General features: G+C 36.2%; 1 protein-coding gene across 1 annotated transcript; it reads right to left on the minus strand.

Moving 5' to 3' along the window:
• Positions 1–3,427: 3,427 nt before the first annotated feature.
• LOC135157952 (GTP-binding protein Rit1-like) lies at positions 3,428–8,752 on the minus strand. Its single transcript, XM_064115158.1, has 3 exons — positions 8,692–8,752; positions 7,076–7,152; positions 3,428–5,921 (listed from the first exon to the last, which is right to left on the minus strand). Exons 1-3 carry the CDS (start codon positions 8,750–8,752, stop codon positions 5,490–5,492), a joined length of 570 nt encoding a protein of 189 aa, XP_063971228.1. The 3' UTR covers positions 3,428–5,489.
• Between the last annotated feature and the right edge of the window lie 5,192 nt (positions 8,753–13,944).

Below are 13,944 nucleotides of genomic sequence, written 5' to 3' on the forward strand. Positions count from 1 at the left end.
GCGCTCCAAATATTTTCCTCGGGGCTGCTGTTATTCTCCATAGGCAGCAGCCCCTGGAATTCTGGTAGGTGTTACAAATTCGGGAAATGTAACTAAAACCAACATAACCATTTTGTAGTGGAAACTTTCCTTTTTTCTTGTCAAATTTGTCTGGAACGAAATAACCTTCATTTTGTAGAGAAACCCTTTTCTTTTTGCTTGTCAAATTTGTCTAGAACAAAATAACCATTTTGTAGTGAATTATAATATATATATTTTTTTTTGCTTGTAAAATTTACATCAGCACCCCCAGTACACAACAAAATCGTTCCCAGGGCCCTGCAAAATAGTGAAGGTATACTGCAAAGAAAGTATGAGGGGAAATAAGATTAAGAAGTAGTGAGCGTAATTACGTCACTGGTTTTCCAATTAACATACCATCTGGGATATGCACATAATTACTATGTGAAATTAAGCAATTATCAATTTCATCACTTTATTTAAAGGAGAATGAAACTCTTGGAGCAAGTTAGCTTTTGTGAAAGCAGAAAAATTAAAGAATAAGATCAATACAAGTTTTAGTAAAATAGGACTAGCAATAGAAGAGTTATGAGCATTTGAATGTCGAGATCACTAATGCTATGGAGATCCTCCCATTGGCAATGCGACCAAGAACTATGATGTCACAGATGAACAACTCTCCCCTTTTGGACACTGAAAATATACCCCAAAACATCTCTTTTTTGCTCATTCTAATCATATGACAAACGATTCATCAATGATATAATGTTGTGAAACCTCTATACTTGTCCTCTCATAAAGAGAATACCTCACCTTGTGATAGACTCTATAAAAGTGAGAATATAAGTGAAATAAGTACTAAAGTAATGAGGGAGTTGTACGTGTGTGACATCACAGATCTTGGTCGCATTGCCAATGGGAGGATCTACATGGCATGAGTGATCTCAATATTCAAATGCTCATAACTTTCTTATTATCCATTCAATCTTCCTCAAACTTTCAACAATATGTTTCTTTGATTTTTCTCTTTGATATGGATTCAGCTGGTTTCAAGGGTTTCATTCTCCTTTAACGTCTGGTACTGAGGGTCGTGCTAGTTTTGTGCTTCTCTTAAATAACCCTTTTCGTGCAGTGAACTTCCCTCCCCTATTGAGAAACACCTTATCACTCGAGTTCGTTAACGGGCCCGAGGAGAAGATTTATATTGAGTCCTAATAGGCTCGAAAAGCCAAATATTTTTAATATCTTGTATCCTTATTCTATTTTCCTCCATTTTTTTTTCTTTTCATTTAATTATATTTTAAATCTTTTTTTGTTTATTATTATTATCATTATCATCATTACTATTATTGTTTATTATATATTTTTTTTTTGGGGGGGGTGAGAGTTAATGGCAAGCAACTTTAATGTTTATGGTTGAAAAACATGAATAGCGTGGAAACCCGGGGGGCAGCCAAATGTATTGCTGTACACATGCGTGACCAAATTATTTCCAAACACCCCCTAAACGAGTTTTTCTCTGTGTGAATAATAACCCCCTAACAAGTTTTTCGCGGGCTTCGTTTACATATTATGGCCCCTAAAGAAGTTATCGCCAGAATATGACCCCTAAACATGTGTCTAGTTTCTAACAAAAAGCTTAAATAGACAAACCTATATTCCTCATGGGTATTGAATGCCCCCCCCCCCCCCCGTGCAGTTACCCGCATATAATCTGGAAGAACCCGACCACTTTTCAGAAACGAGGAGGTAAAAGCCGCGGGGAAAAAGCCTGGGGAAAAAACATACCCTAAACACGTTTGACTAGTCTTGAAAAAAAGCTTTGGAAAAAAAAACATACCCTAAATACGTTTGACCAAATACCAGTCTTTCAAAACCACCCCTTTTTTGGGGGGGATCGGTGTTTTTGATACCCTTAACGAGTGCACACGCGGCCCGCGTCCAAAACTGAAAAAAAAACTCCTTTACAAGGTTTTTTTTTTCGGTCACGCATGTATACGGCAATATATTTGACTGGCCCCCCCGGGCATGGAAATCGGTCACGTCGAACAACACAATAAAAGGATGTTATGACAAACGAAAATTGTGGCATAATTTATCTTCCAATGAAATATTTTATTTGTCGACATATTTGGTAGTCATATCACAATGAGAAGGCAATCAGAAGCAAACATAATATATACATCATTGATATAAAACAATAAAATCACAGAATTTCTTCAAAATGTATTTTTTTTTTGCTTAATGGCTCCATAATATTGATATAGACTCAAGCAAAAAGATAACCTACAATAAAGTGCAAACATTAAATGAAATATCTGACTATGGAATTTTTATTACACTAAATGTGGCGAAATGTTTTCAATGAAACAACTCCAACTCTTATACGCAGAAAATGCTTTAATCATGTTTATTGTGGTCTATATGGGCCATATCATTAAGTTTTGCGTGAAGTATAGTCTTCTGAACCACAAATAAAGAGGATAATAATTATTGATCAAAGAAATATTTCTTAGCCCTTTGATAAGCTGCGTCTTGATATTATATTTCATATTGTTCATAATGACATAATAATGGCGAACAGCATTTACACTTGACTGTACCCATATTTATTATAATTCAATTCATAAAAAAAATGACGTAACCGTAAGGTCCTTGGGGCCGACATGCCGCCCCCCCCCCCCTCCGTCAAAATATTCTTGTGTCGCCCATGATAATTTCTCATGGAGTCTATAGAACCATGGACCTACATGATAGAACCAACTGTGTTATGATTAACAGTAGTTATCACATAACTACGACTCGTTTTAACGAGCCAAAACTGCATTTAAAAAATAGTTAACAGTTAACAAGATCAAACAAATTGCGCGAAAAGAAATCAATCCTTTTAAGGATGGTTGAGAAAGTGCCGTCAAAAGCACCTCGGTAAATCTCCTGTCGTGCAAATTCCAGTTTTGCAGGAAACATGCCTGGCGATTGCTACTACTAATTATATGTTACTATCTATAATATTGTTATAAATATCAACTTCAGGAGTAACTTCTTGTAAATATATATAAATATAAATATATATATATATATATATATATTCCTATATCACATGAAACTGACAATACTCAGACAGTTGCAGTCGTCCTTTACACTTTACAATGCTTTTCCCAAAGAACTGATTGCTGTACATAGTTTGTGGCTTCGTGCAGTTTAAAAGATAAGTATCGACGTTTCCAAAATGCTGCAATATTTTGATATTAAAACTTGTTAAGATAAAAAAATTTGTATTATAAGTTATATTACGCTACTGAAATCCATTAATTTTAGTGGCTTGTAAGTGGCTTGTAGTGACTTTTTTTTTGTTGAAATTGTGCATTGTTATCTTTTTTTAAAAGTCTTGCTGAAACGGGAGGTGCCTAATTTTTTTCTTGCATAGAGATCGTTTGGGGAGGGGGTCACACCAACATCGACTTTTTTAATGATGCCACATCTTTTTTTGTTAATACATATTGAGCTCATATTACGATTGATGGCGTATATTTCTCAATACATGAGTATATTTTCAAAAGGGGGAGCTAGTCCACATTACATTGTCTTGGCTAAGCATATTAAAAATAAACAACGGAAAGTTTGTCGAAATTTCCCTAAAGAACCATGAAAGTTATTACCCACTCCGATGACTTAAAAAATTGGTTTGACATATTCATCAGTTTTTTTTTTCGGATAAAATACCCGACACTTTCATGATGCCAGTTAAACTGGTCATCGAAAAAATATATCAAATTATGAGAAATTAATTTATATACAACAAATATACATTCACAGAAGGGCAATTCCATAAAATATGTACATCCGACCCCCTATAATATGTGGGACCTTCATGAAATTTTCTGTCTCTGATTTTCTGTTCTTTTGACAGTTTGTAATGTTCTCATAGGACCATGACTTGGTCAGTTTGTGAAGTGAAGTATATAATAATTGAGAAAAATAGGGGGTCGGACGTATAAAAAGGTTGATCATTTTATGAAATTGCCCAGATAGAAAATACAATTAAAGTTGTGCTTTAGTATGGCGGGACAGTGAATACGAAAGCTACCCAATGCACAATTTCACTATGTTTATCACCCACTTTCATAGATAAATGTCATTTCAGCAGGAAATTGATCCACACTGTGCTGCACTCAACCCAGGTGAGGTAAATGGGTACCGGCAGGAAATAATCCCTCAAAAAGCTGTGTGCACCTGAATCGATAGCCTAGCTTAGCTGGGTAATAATAATAGCAGGGCCCACTGGGAGAACAGTTTTAGGAACTGAAGTGGCTACCCTGGGTAAATATACCGTTATTATTATTATTATTTTGCCAAGGTTAGGCCAGACAGGGCCGCACAATCTTCTATCACCTTTTTACTAACCATTGTAACCTGTATCAACCTATTAAAATAAGAGATGTTTTAATTAAAAAGATGAATACGAGAGGCAATGATAATTGAGTTACTCTTCAGATTACGCTAAAATCGATTGAAAGCTTAACATCAATTCAATTTCAATAACTTTCCGAAATATGTTGACGAGCCTTTCTCATATTTATTTATCTAATCTACCACTAAAAGAGAACCAGACTGGGGAGTTGTCGATCCGCAACGCGGAACTGATTCAAGAACGCAATTATGTTTAGAAATTGCAAGTCAAATGACAATGAACAGCTAGGAGGTCATTGTCGAAAATTGGTGGACCGGAACAGCAGTTTCGTCCTGTTTCAGAGCTGACAAAAAATTTCAAATAATATGTCGTTTGTCCAGAGTCCAGGACGAAACTGTTGTTTTTTGGTTCACCGATTTTTTTTATTTTTTACAAAGATTTTTTGGTTGCTTTTTGTCAAGAAGGGTATTTGACATTACATTTTTCATGTCCTTGAATTCGTTTTGCATCCCTGTTGTCTCTTAACAAAAATAAGTGAAAGGTTCGATTAAATATTTAAATCAACGTGCATATTCACCGCAGGGTGGAGCGTTTCTTCAGCCTTCTCATAAATGTTGTCAGATCTGACAACTTCACTTGGTGTCTGCTAGACTGAAAAGCACGGCTGACTATTACTTTGAACTGTTGGGGGGAAAACAGAGTTCATGAAACGGTCCCCTCAGTACTTGTAGCATTTCTTCAACATAATTGTCGTCTTAAGAGTTGTCAGATCTGACCACATCCTTTCGCTACTGATTGGCTGAAAAATACAGGTGTGCGCATGACTGTTACAAAGGTGACCTGTCGGATCCAGGGTCGGATCAACATAGTTTATGAGACGATCGATCCCGTCGTTACTTATAGGGAGTACCTGATCAATACTTGTCTTAAAATTTGTCGGATCGGACAACTTTCCTGCTTTGATGATTGGCTGAAAAGCACAGGTGTCTGGCTGTTACTATGGTGACCTGTCGGAAAAGCCGACCTCATTAAACGATCCAGTCGTTACTTCTGAAGCAGCTAAATGCACGATCGTACATTATAACGTGTTTGTTCTTGATCGATAAAGATGTCTATCGGTAAAATTCTTGATGGTTTGTCGCAACTGCAAACGGGACGTGATCTTGCGCACCTTCGCTCTCTTCTCCGCCCGGTAGAACTCCCGGTACAGGTCATGGAATGCGTCGACAACGGGAACGTATCCCTCGCTCGCGCTCATCTCGCAGTACGTGCATCCGTAATCCTTCGCCAGTTGGGCGCCCTCTTGCTTCGTGATCTTGCGAAGGTGGCAAAGGTCGGCCTTGTTTCCAAGAATCAATGTGGGGACTTTGTCAAGGTCACGTCGGGATTTGAATATAAATCGTTTAATTTTATGAAGGAAGATGAAGCTGGCTCGGTCTGTGACCGAGAAAACCAACACGAAGGCATCTGAATTCCGTATCTGCTCAACCCTTGTCTGACTCTCAAAATCCTGGAAATTGTTTTGGGAGGGTAATAAATGGAAATGGAGGGGGGGGGGAGAAAAATAGCAATAAAGTTGATAATTGGGTACTACCCTCACATTATTACATTTCAGGGGAAAGGGCGTGTAGATTTTACTCGTCCGTCATCATGGTCATGTAATGGTCATATGCCGTAGAAATGAAACATAAACTTCATGATTATCGTTATTATACGTTACATTAAATTGGGCGTACACATCATGTAGGCCTACACTGTACATTAGGGCCCATCTCACAAATAGTTGCAATTGATTAACATCAAACTCAAATTGATCTATTCTACAATCGTGTAGTTAAGAGATATACAATTTTCATTCTATTTGATGAGTATGGCTTGCAACTGTCGCAACAGTTATTCCTTAAGACGGGGCCCATTCGTTATCGTGTTTGACATCTATTGGGAATTCGGAGATAAGATAATGTAAAGCTTTAAAATAGAGTATCACTGCTTTGACCTACTATTTAATGATTAAACAGAATCGCCATCCACTATCCGCGTGGCAATTAAAGTGAATTGCATGACGTTCTTACATACAGACCCAAGGCACACGACATAATAATCGCATAGCACTCTCCCTCAGAGGATATCATATAGGAATAGATCTACTCGCAAACGGAGACTATAAGATGGCGATGCTATGACGTCATTGTATAAGGTCTCTTCATTATATTTGCGGACACATTGGCCCGTATTCTGAACTCAGGTTTAAATCAAACCCTGGTTTAATGTTATGGTGTAACTAAGTAGAGCCAAGTTGGGCACAAATCTCTTATAGTACACATTTAATGTATTAACTCATTTGACACTCAAATTGTACATAATTGTCTGGGAATAACTGAAGTATTGTTCTTAAAAGCAACAAGAAACTAATAGTAAATATAAGCGATATACAATATAAACAGAATTTTTGAATAAATATCCCATTCGGCTTTCCATAATTTTAGCACAGATTTAGACTGTGGTCTAAGTTAAACCTGACTTCAGGATACAGGCCATTAACTTTAAAAATCACCCTTGAGTACTCGCCAATTTCTTCAATGAAATCTCTTTTACGAAGTAGTTGAGAATTTTTGACCCCTTTTGTCATTCCGGCTGCCCGAAAAGCTCTTTGAATGTACTTACAAAGTCGCCGGCCGTGTCCAGCACGTGTAATGTTATACACTGGTCATCTATTCTCGTGGGCTGAGAGTATACTGATTCTGTAAAGATAAAATAAGAAAAGAATTCAACCCTAATTTCACAAGTAATGAACATCATCAGAAATCTAAATTGTACAGGTAAGATTGACCCATGGTTTCCGTTGCTAGTATATAAGTAGACTCGAAGTCTTAAAGCATTGATTTGACTTTAAAGAAAAATCTGAGCTGCGAGGTTTAATTGTGTCTGCTATATCTGTAATAATACATTGAAAATAATAAGACCTGAAAGAAAATATACCGGATAATTATTATCTATAATGGGTTGGCAAAATGATAAAAATTAAAGTGGCCGATAACACGGTCCTAGTTATTTTTCAAACACACTGCGTGCTACAATTTAGAATCCTTAGAAGATAAATTAATATCATGCCTTTTCAGTCACATATATCTTGAAAGTATCATTGTGTCCCTGTATTTTTTTATTTATCATTATGAGCAATATTAAATATAACAAACTTCAAAGTTCGTGATAGAAAAATGTATTTTTTTTGCAATGTGAGCCTAAGTGATTGAAAACATGCACTGTACCCTAGAAAATCTGATTTCGGATAGTGAGGTTGTGTTTTACATCATTATTTAAGGAGTTCGATCATTGCGCCAGTACCTACTTGGTGGACAGGGTGGAGTAGTTTGATTGGTCACACGGCGAAAAAAAAAGCCTTATCTCCTTCTTCCCTCCGTTATTCTTTATCATAATCATGTATGTCTATGTTGATCATAAGATTCGAACGTAAGGTTATATTTTACGTCATTTGTTTCAGGAGGTCGTCTATTACGTCAATAGATCATATATCGTGGACATGGTTATGTGGTCAATTATTTTTTGATTGGTCACGGCGGCGAAAAATTGATCTTAACTCGTCTTTTTATAGTCTCAATAAGTCTACTCGCTTATTTTTTGTCATGATGTGTCTGTATGTTGATCACTCATTGTGTTTTTATCATTGTATATTCTTTTATTGCAGAAATAAAGAAAAAAATAAATAGAGGCATTTATGAACATTACTTTGACTAAACGAAAAAAAAACATAAAAGCTTTGAGTTGCCATTTGTCACCTGTTTCTGTAATATGTTGTAAAGAAATGAAGCCATGACAGTTTGAACCGGAAAATTGTTATCAAGTGTTTCACAAAACCTAGAAATAAAGTGCCCGGATACACCATTCAATCTCCAAAAATAGCGAAAGGTTTATTCATGAAATTATGATAGTTTTTCCTATCACAGATATCTTACAAATATTTGCGCACATTGGATATATATTTTTTCTGTATGGGTTATTCTGTATCGATATAAAAGTAATACAGTATCAAATACACACACAACAAAGTTAAGGATTTTTTTTAAATAAAAATTTAAAATTTCAGCCAATGTTTTCAAGTTTCTGAACTTCTTCTTATAATGATAATAATAGCTGTATTTATAAAGCGGTTTTTGCCTGATGATACAAAGCACTGCTATTATTACCCCGGCTTTAGCTCGAGCTACCATCACCGGTGCTCAATGCATGCAATGAATTCATCCTGCCGGGTACCTATTTACCTAACCTGGGTCGAATGCAGCACAGTGCGGATACATTTCTTGCTGACGGAAAACACGCCATGGTTAGGATTCGAACCCACGACCCTCTGTTTGAAAGGCGAGAGTCAGAACCACTAGACCACGACGCGCCCGCGGGGTGCCGAGGTATCCTTGACAAAAAGCGAATCCCAGTATAGGGTTTAACCACCGCTCGTCTTTGCGCATAAGGTACTTCATCCGGTGCCACCAATATCGATATATTACAAATTCATTCAAGAGGGTTTTGGCCACGTGTTAGGTTCAGGATCGATAACCACCACTTCCATCCTCATCATGTTGTAATCGATAATCTGAATGAAGACTGCTTTTACGATAAGTCTCTGAACTTGAAAGGGATGGTTGGAATGAATATTCTTAAGTGGCAAAGAGAAAGTAAGTAACAAGAGTTGAAATTTCCATCAAAAGAACGCATGAGTATATGCATTAAGTGAATGAAATACGACACGGGAGGGGCTATAAAATATTCTGAAAGGGGAGGGGAGGGGGTGAGACGACCTTATAGTCACATCATTTTACTTAAAGGTCAAGTTCACCCCAGGAAAATGCTGACTTGAATAAATAAAGAAAGATCAAACTAGCTTAGTGTTGAAAATTTCATCAAAATCGGATGTAAAATAAGAAAGTAATAACATTTTAAAGTTTCGCTTATTTTTCAAAAAACATTGATATACACAACTAGGTCAGTCAGTCGATGATGTCCATCACTCACTATTTCTTTTGTTTTTTATTGTTTGAATTGTACAATATTTCATTTTTTATAGATTTGACAATAAGGACCAACTTGACTGAAACAAATAGTATTAAACAATGCTAAGTCCACATGTTCAGGGAGGAATTAATCGTTGTATCACTTGACAATGAGGGGAAAATTAAAATATATGAGTGGATGACGTCATAGTCTCCTCATTTGCTTACCAGCCAGGATGTGCATATAACTGTTTTGTGAAATTAAGCGAAACTTTAAAATGTCATAACTTTCTCTAATTTTACATCCGATTTCGATGAAATTTTCAGTTTTATGCTTGTTGGATTTTTCTTTTTATATTTAAATCAACTTTTTGTTGGGGTGGACTTGTCTTTTATATTAAATTGAATGTTTTTATTTTATTTTTTATAACATGTTTTTATCGCCTTCTCTCAAACCAAGTTTACAATATAATTTATATAAACAATGTAAGACCCATGAAGCAAATTCTCAAATCAAATATACAATAATAATATAAGTCTCATAAAGCGAATTCTACAATCATTTGAGACAAGTATTTTCACAGTTATACAATTTTACAGCGACCATTGAGAATGGAATATATATATAAAAAATAATGAAGAAGATGCAACATCCCCCCACCCATCCCTATAGAGCTGCCCGTGGAAGAACACCATTAACCCTACATGCATGGATCTGGAAAGAAAAGAAAGAAAGAAAGAAAGAAAGAGAGAAAGAAAGAAAGAAAGAAAGAAAGAAAGAAAAAAAAAATTGTGCAGTAAGAAAATAAAAATGAGTTAAATACGGTCGACTTGTCAATCGCTAGGATGGCACTGACATAATGAAGTAAATGCGATCTCGAGTAGATACGAACATACTATCCCCTATACGATATATCGTAATGCGATTTCGGATGAAACGATATACGTTTTCCGATAAATCGGTTGACTGTCATTGTACAAACACTTGGATGCTGAAGTGGTTTGAATTTTCCAGTGTGTCGGCAGTGAAGTGCAAACCAGATACATTGAATGTTCTTTGCGATGTATCGATATACATTTTCCCGAGAAATCAGTGGGCTGATGTTAGCCAAAATACAGCAATTATCCCCAGTTGTAATCGTAGGTTTACGATGCATTTAATGGCTGTCCTAGATATTATATTATATTTATTTTCGGGATATATTTCTTCGAATGAAATGTTTTTGAGAAAATTCACTAACAATACAGTGAAAGAAAGAATTGTATTAACTTTTATCTGAAAGAGATACAATTTTGGAGATCAATGCAACTTCCAAATTCGTAGGGGGAAAAAAACTTCCCTTATTAATGTTATTTGCACGGAAAGTCAGATGAAATAACCCCAGAGAGCTTTAGTTACAGTTAATTTATTTATAATACGCGGTATATTTCTCACAGATATAAATATTTTGTATTGATTCTCCCTCTACTGATCTATTGAGATATTCTTGTCTTTTCTGACGTCATTAGTCAAGATTATATAATTTCACCATGATAATTTTTATAGCAGACTACCCACTCCAACATGCACGCGTCTTTAAGGGTAATTAGCTGCAAAACAGACGGAAGACCTTACCTCATTATCTACCTTTTGACGAAGAATATAACCTCAAACGAATTAGATGGAAATAGGCTTCAAATTTATCAAGGCTCCTTAACGCGTAAAGAAGACACCAGAGGTGACGCAGTGTTCTATTAACGCGGGGGGGGGGGGGTCAATGACGCAGGTCTAAAAAGTATTCTGACAAGCCCGCCCCAAAAAGGTTAACGGTTGCCACCATGGAGTGGTTGCTATGATGTTGATAAGACCCCCCCCCCCCCCCCAAAAAAAAAAAAAAAAAAAAAAAAAAAATTAAATAAAATAAAATAAAAAAATAATGATAAAAATAATAATTCAATTTTTATATAAAAAATTATCACACAGGAATTAACGAATTAAAGAAACATTATTTCTCAAGAAGTAAATGCAGGAAAATAAAAAAGAAATCGGCATCAAAGTACTTAAAAGTACATACTTAAACAACTAAATCATGTTTTATATTTGTAATTAATTCTAAAGCTGTGTGCATCTTATTGGAATTATTATTCATTTTGGATTCGGCAACATGTTATAATAGTGTGTTTAGAGGCGTCTATTGAAACATACAAATAAATGTATTTTTTAATTGCTCCAAAGTGTTTTACCTGAAGGGTGAAAAAGACTTGAGTAATGATATAAAGTGTTTTTGCGCATTTTTGAATGCCTGCAACTATAGGCGAAGGGCAGGGTGCAAGTACCACCCCCCACACACACACACCGCCTATGATTTCAAAGGAAGTGAAAAAAAAAGAAGGGAGGAAAGGGAATACCAAAGAAAGAAGGACATAAAAATCGACCGTTTTAAAGTCAATAATTCCGTAATTAACCAATATAGAACAAACAAAAAACACCTTCCTCCTCCCATTTTGGTTGTCTTACCCCCCCCCCCCCCCGCAAATCGAAGAGTCCTGTCGCCGCCCCTGTCTTTTTGTAAACGTCTTATACATTTCAACTGTTTGTGTAAGCCTCGTGTAATTTTAGCTAAATCTAACCTACTTGAATTCTCCGAAGTTCTCATGTCAGTAAAATTGAATATTTGCTTAACTCGAACGGCTTGTTTGTGGGCTTTCATCCAATTTCCAACCAGCACGGGATATAATTTACCATAACTCAAAGAATTTCCATAAATCAACTCGCTTCGCAACGGAACTATTCGTTTATTTGATATTCTCATTTAACTGACGTTGTAGTTTATATGCACGCTGACAATTATGCAAATCAATCGCCATCATGGCCATTGTGAATGATTGCAGCATTAGGAACAGCAGGCTAGGCATGGGAAGATATAGACCTAGATGAGAAAGAAAGAGATTCGCATTGTAGATGTATTTGAATAGTAAGGGCATTGTGGGAATGATCAAAACTATGCACCCTATTCCAAAGCCAGTTAAAATGCGATCTTAAAAGATTGTTTGAAATAGCCAATGTGTTGGAGAATACGTAACAGTAATAATAATGATAAATATAATGATGGTGATGATTGATGATGATTGTCATTATTGTTGTTGTTATTGTTATTATCTTTAACGTTAAATATCGCGAAATTTCCGATGCGCTAGTTGCACGAGCGCCCTCCAACTATTTCCACCCGCGCCAGAAATAATGTGTGCGCGTGCGTGAGAAAGAACGTTTACAAGCGCGGATGAGAGTGTGCGGTAGTAGTGTGGATTCGACCGACGTGCGTACGTGTACGGGTGCGTGTAAGCTTGTGTATGCATTACCAATTAAGAGTCATCACATAGACTCGGTAAATCAATTCTGGGTAAACAGGAGCTGACAGGCGTGGAGTAGCGGAGCTAGGTTGATGGTAAACAAGTCTGTATGATCGAGGACATGGCACTTGTTCTAAGTAAACCGTCTTGACAATTATGGGTAAAACGATTTGTGACAATCCCGGGGAATAATATTCCGACGACGTATTTTTGTTAAGATGATACGATTAAAGAGGCTCGTAGAGGCAATTGTATGTATTTTTTTGGTTAGATTATTTCAGAGATGAGACTTAATCGTCTTTACTCCAATCGTAAATTAATGTATTTTAATATTTTCTTTCAGGCTCTTTTTAATTAATTGTGTATCGATATCATCGTCATCACAATTTTCGTCAGACGTGAACGCTCGATAGGGAAGTCTTAACCCCCCTTCTCCCTATCCCTCTCTATGGAGGACATGGCGGCTCGCAGACAAAAAAAGAGTGGTTATTCCTTAAAGGAAATTGCAGCTGTCATTTGAAACTACAATTACTTTTCGTGAACTGAATCATTGCTTGTATTGAAATCTTACTTCCGCGTTCCAAGATTAATTGCAGAGTCGCGTCATTATAATTGTACATAATATAAGACATCACATTTCTTGAATAAATTAGGCTTCCTGGAAGCCGTGACTATGTGAGCTATTTTTCTTTTTCTATTTAGTTTCTGACTAGTCCTAAAAACAATACACTTTCCTTTGTGAACATTCAAAAACACGATCAAATGTGACAAACAGAGAGAATTGATTGCAATGTGATATGTTTGTTTTGGCATTAATGTTCTTCTTTGGTTATATAAGGACCGTTTGTTGCTGTGCTTATATTTATTCCATTCCATTCAATGTGTTTTGATATTTCCAATGCACTTTCGCTTTATTTTGCTTTATTTATTCATAAGTAAAAACGGTGTAGGGGAGATTCTAACATATTTATTTTAATTCACACAGTACCGGGCTGTTCGTCAGCGGCATTATGAGAGGGAAGCTCTTGCCCGAACTTTTTCAACGCTATTTTTCCCCCTCGAAATTGTATAAGCTTGGAAGCTGATGACCACCCACTTCACAAATCATCATTGTATTTTTTCCTTTAGACTATGCAACAGTATGCTTTTAAGATACCATCAATTATCGCCTTGGCGGCCTTGCCCTTTCCATTTAGT

The sequence above is a fragment of the Lytechinus pictus genome, unplaced genomic scaffold (assembly GCF_037042905.1).
Source record: "Lytechinus pictus isolate F3 Inbred unplaced genomic scaffold, Lp3.0 scaffold_20, whole genome shotgun sequence".
In the NCBI taxonomy this organism is placed as follows: Eukaryota; Metazoa; Echinodermata; class Echinoidea; order Temnopleuroida; family Toxopneustidae; genus Lytechinus; species Lytechinus pictus.

Bases quoted from the DNA above. Each gene is read 5' to 3' on its own strand.
- LOC135157952 (XM_064115158.1), bottom strand. From the start codon at position 8,752: ATGGCGTGTTTTCCGTCAGCAAGAAATGTATCCGCACTGTGCTGCATT. The intron at 7,153-8,691 runs GTAAATAGGTAC...TTATCTTTACAG, and splicing joins CTGCATTCGACCCAGGTTAG to AATCAGTATACTCTCAGCCC. The intron at 5,922-7,075 runs GTAAGTACATTC...AACAATTTCCAG, and splicing joins TGGACACGGCCGGCGACTTT to GATTTTGAGAGTCAGACAAG.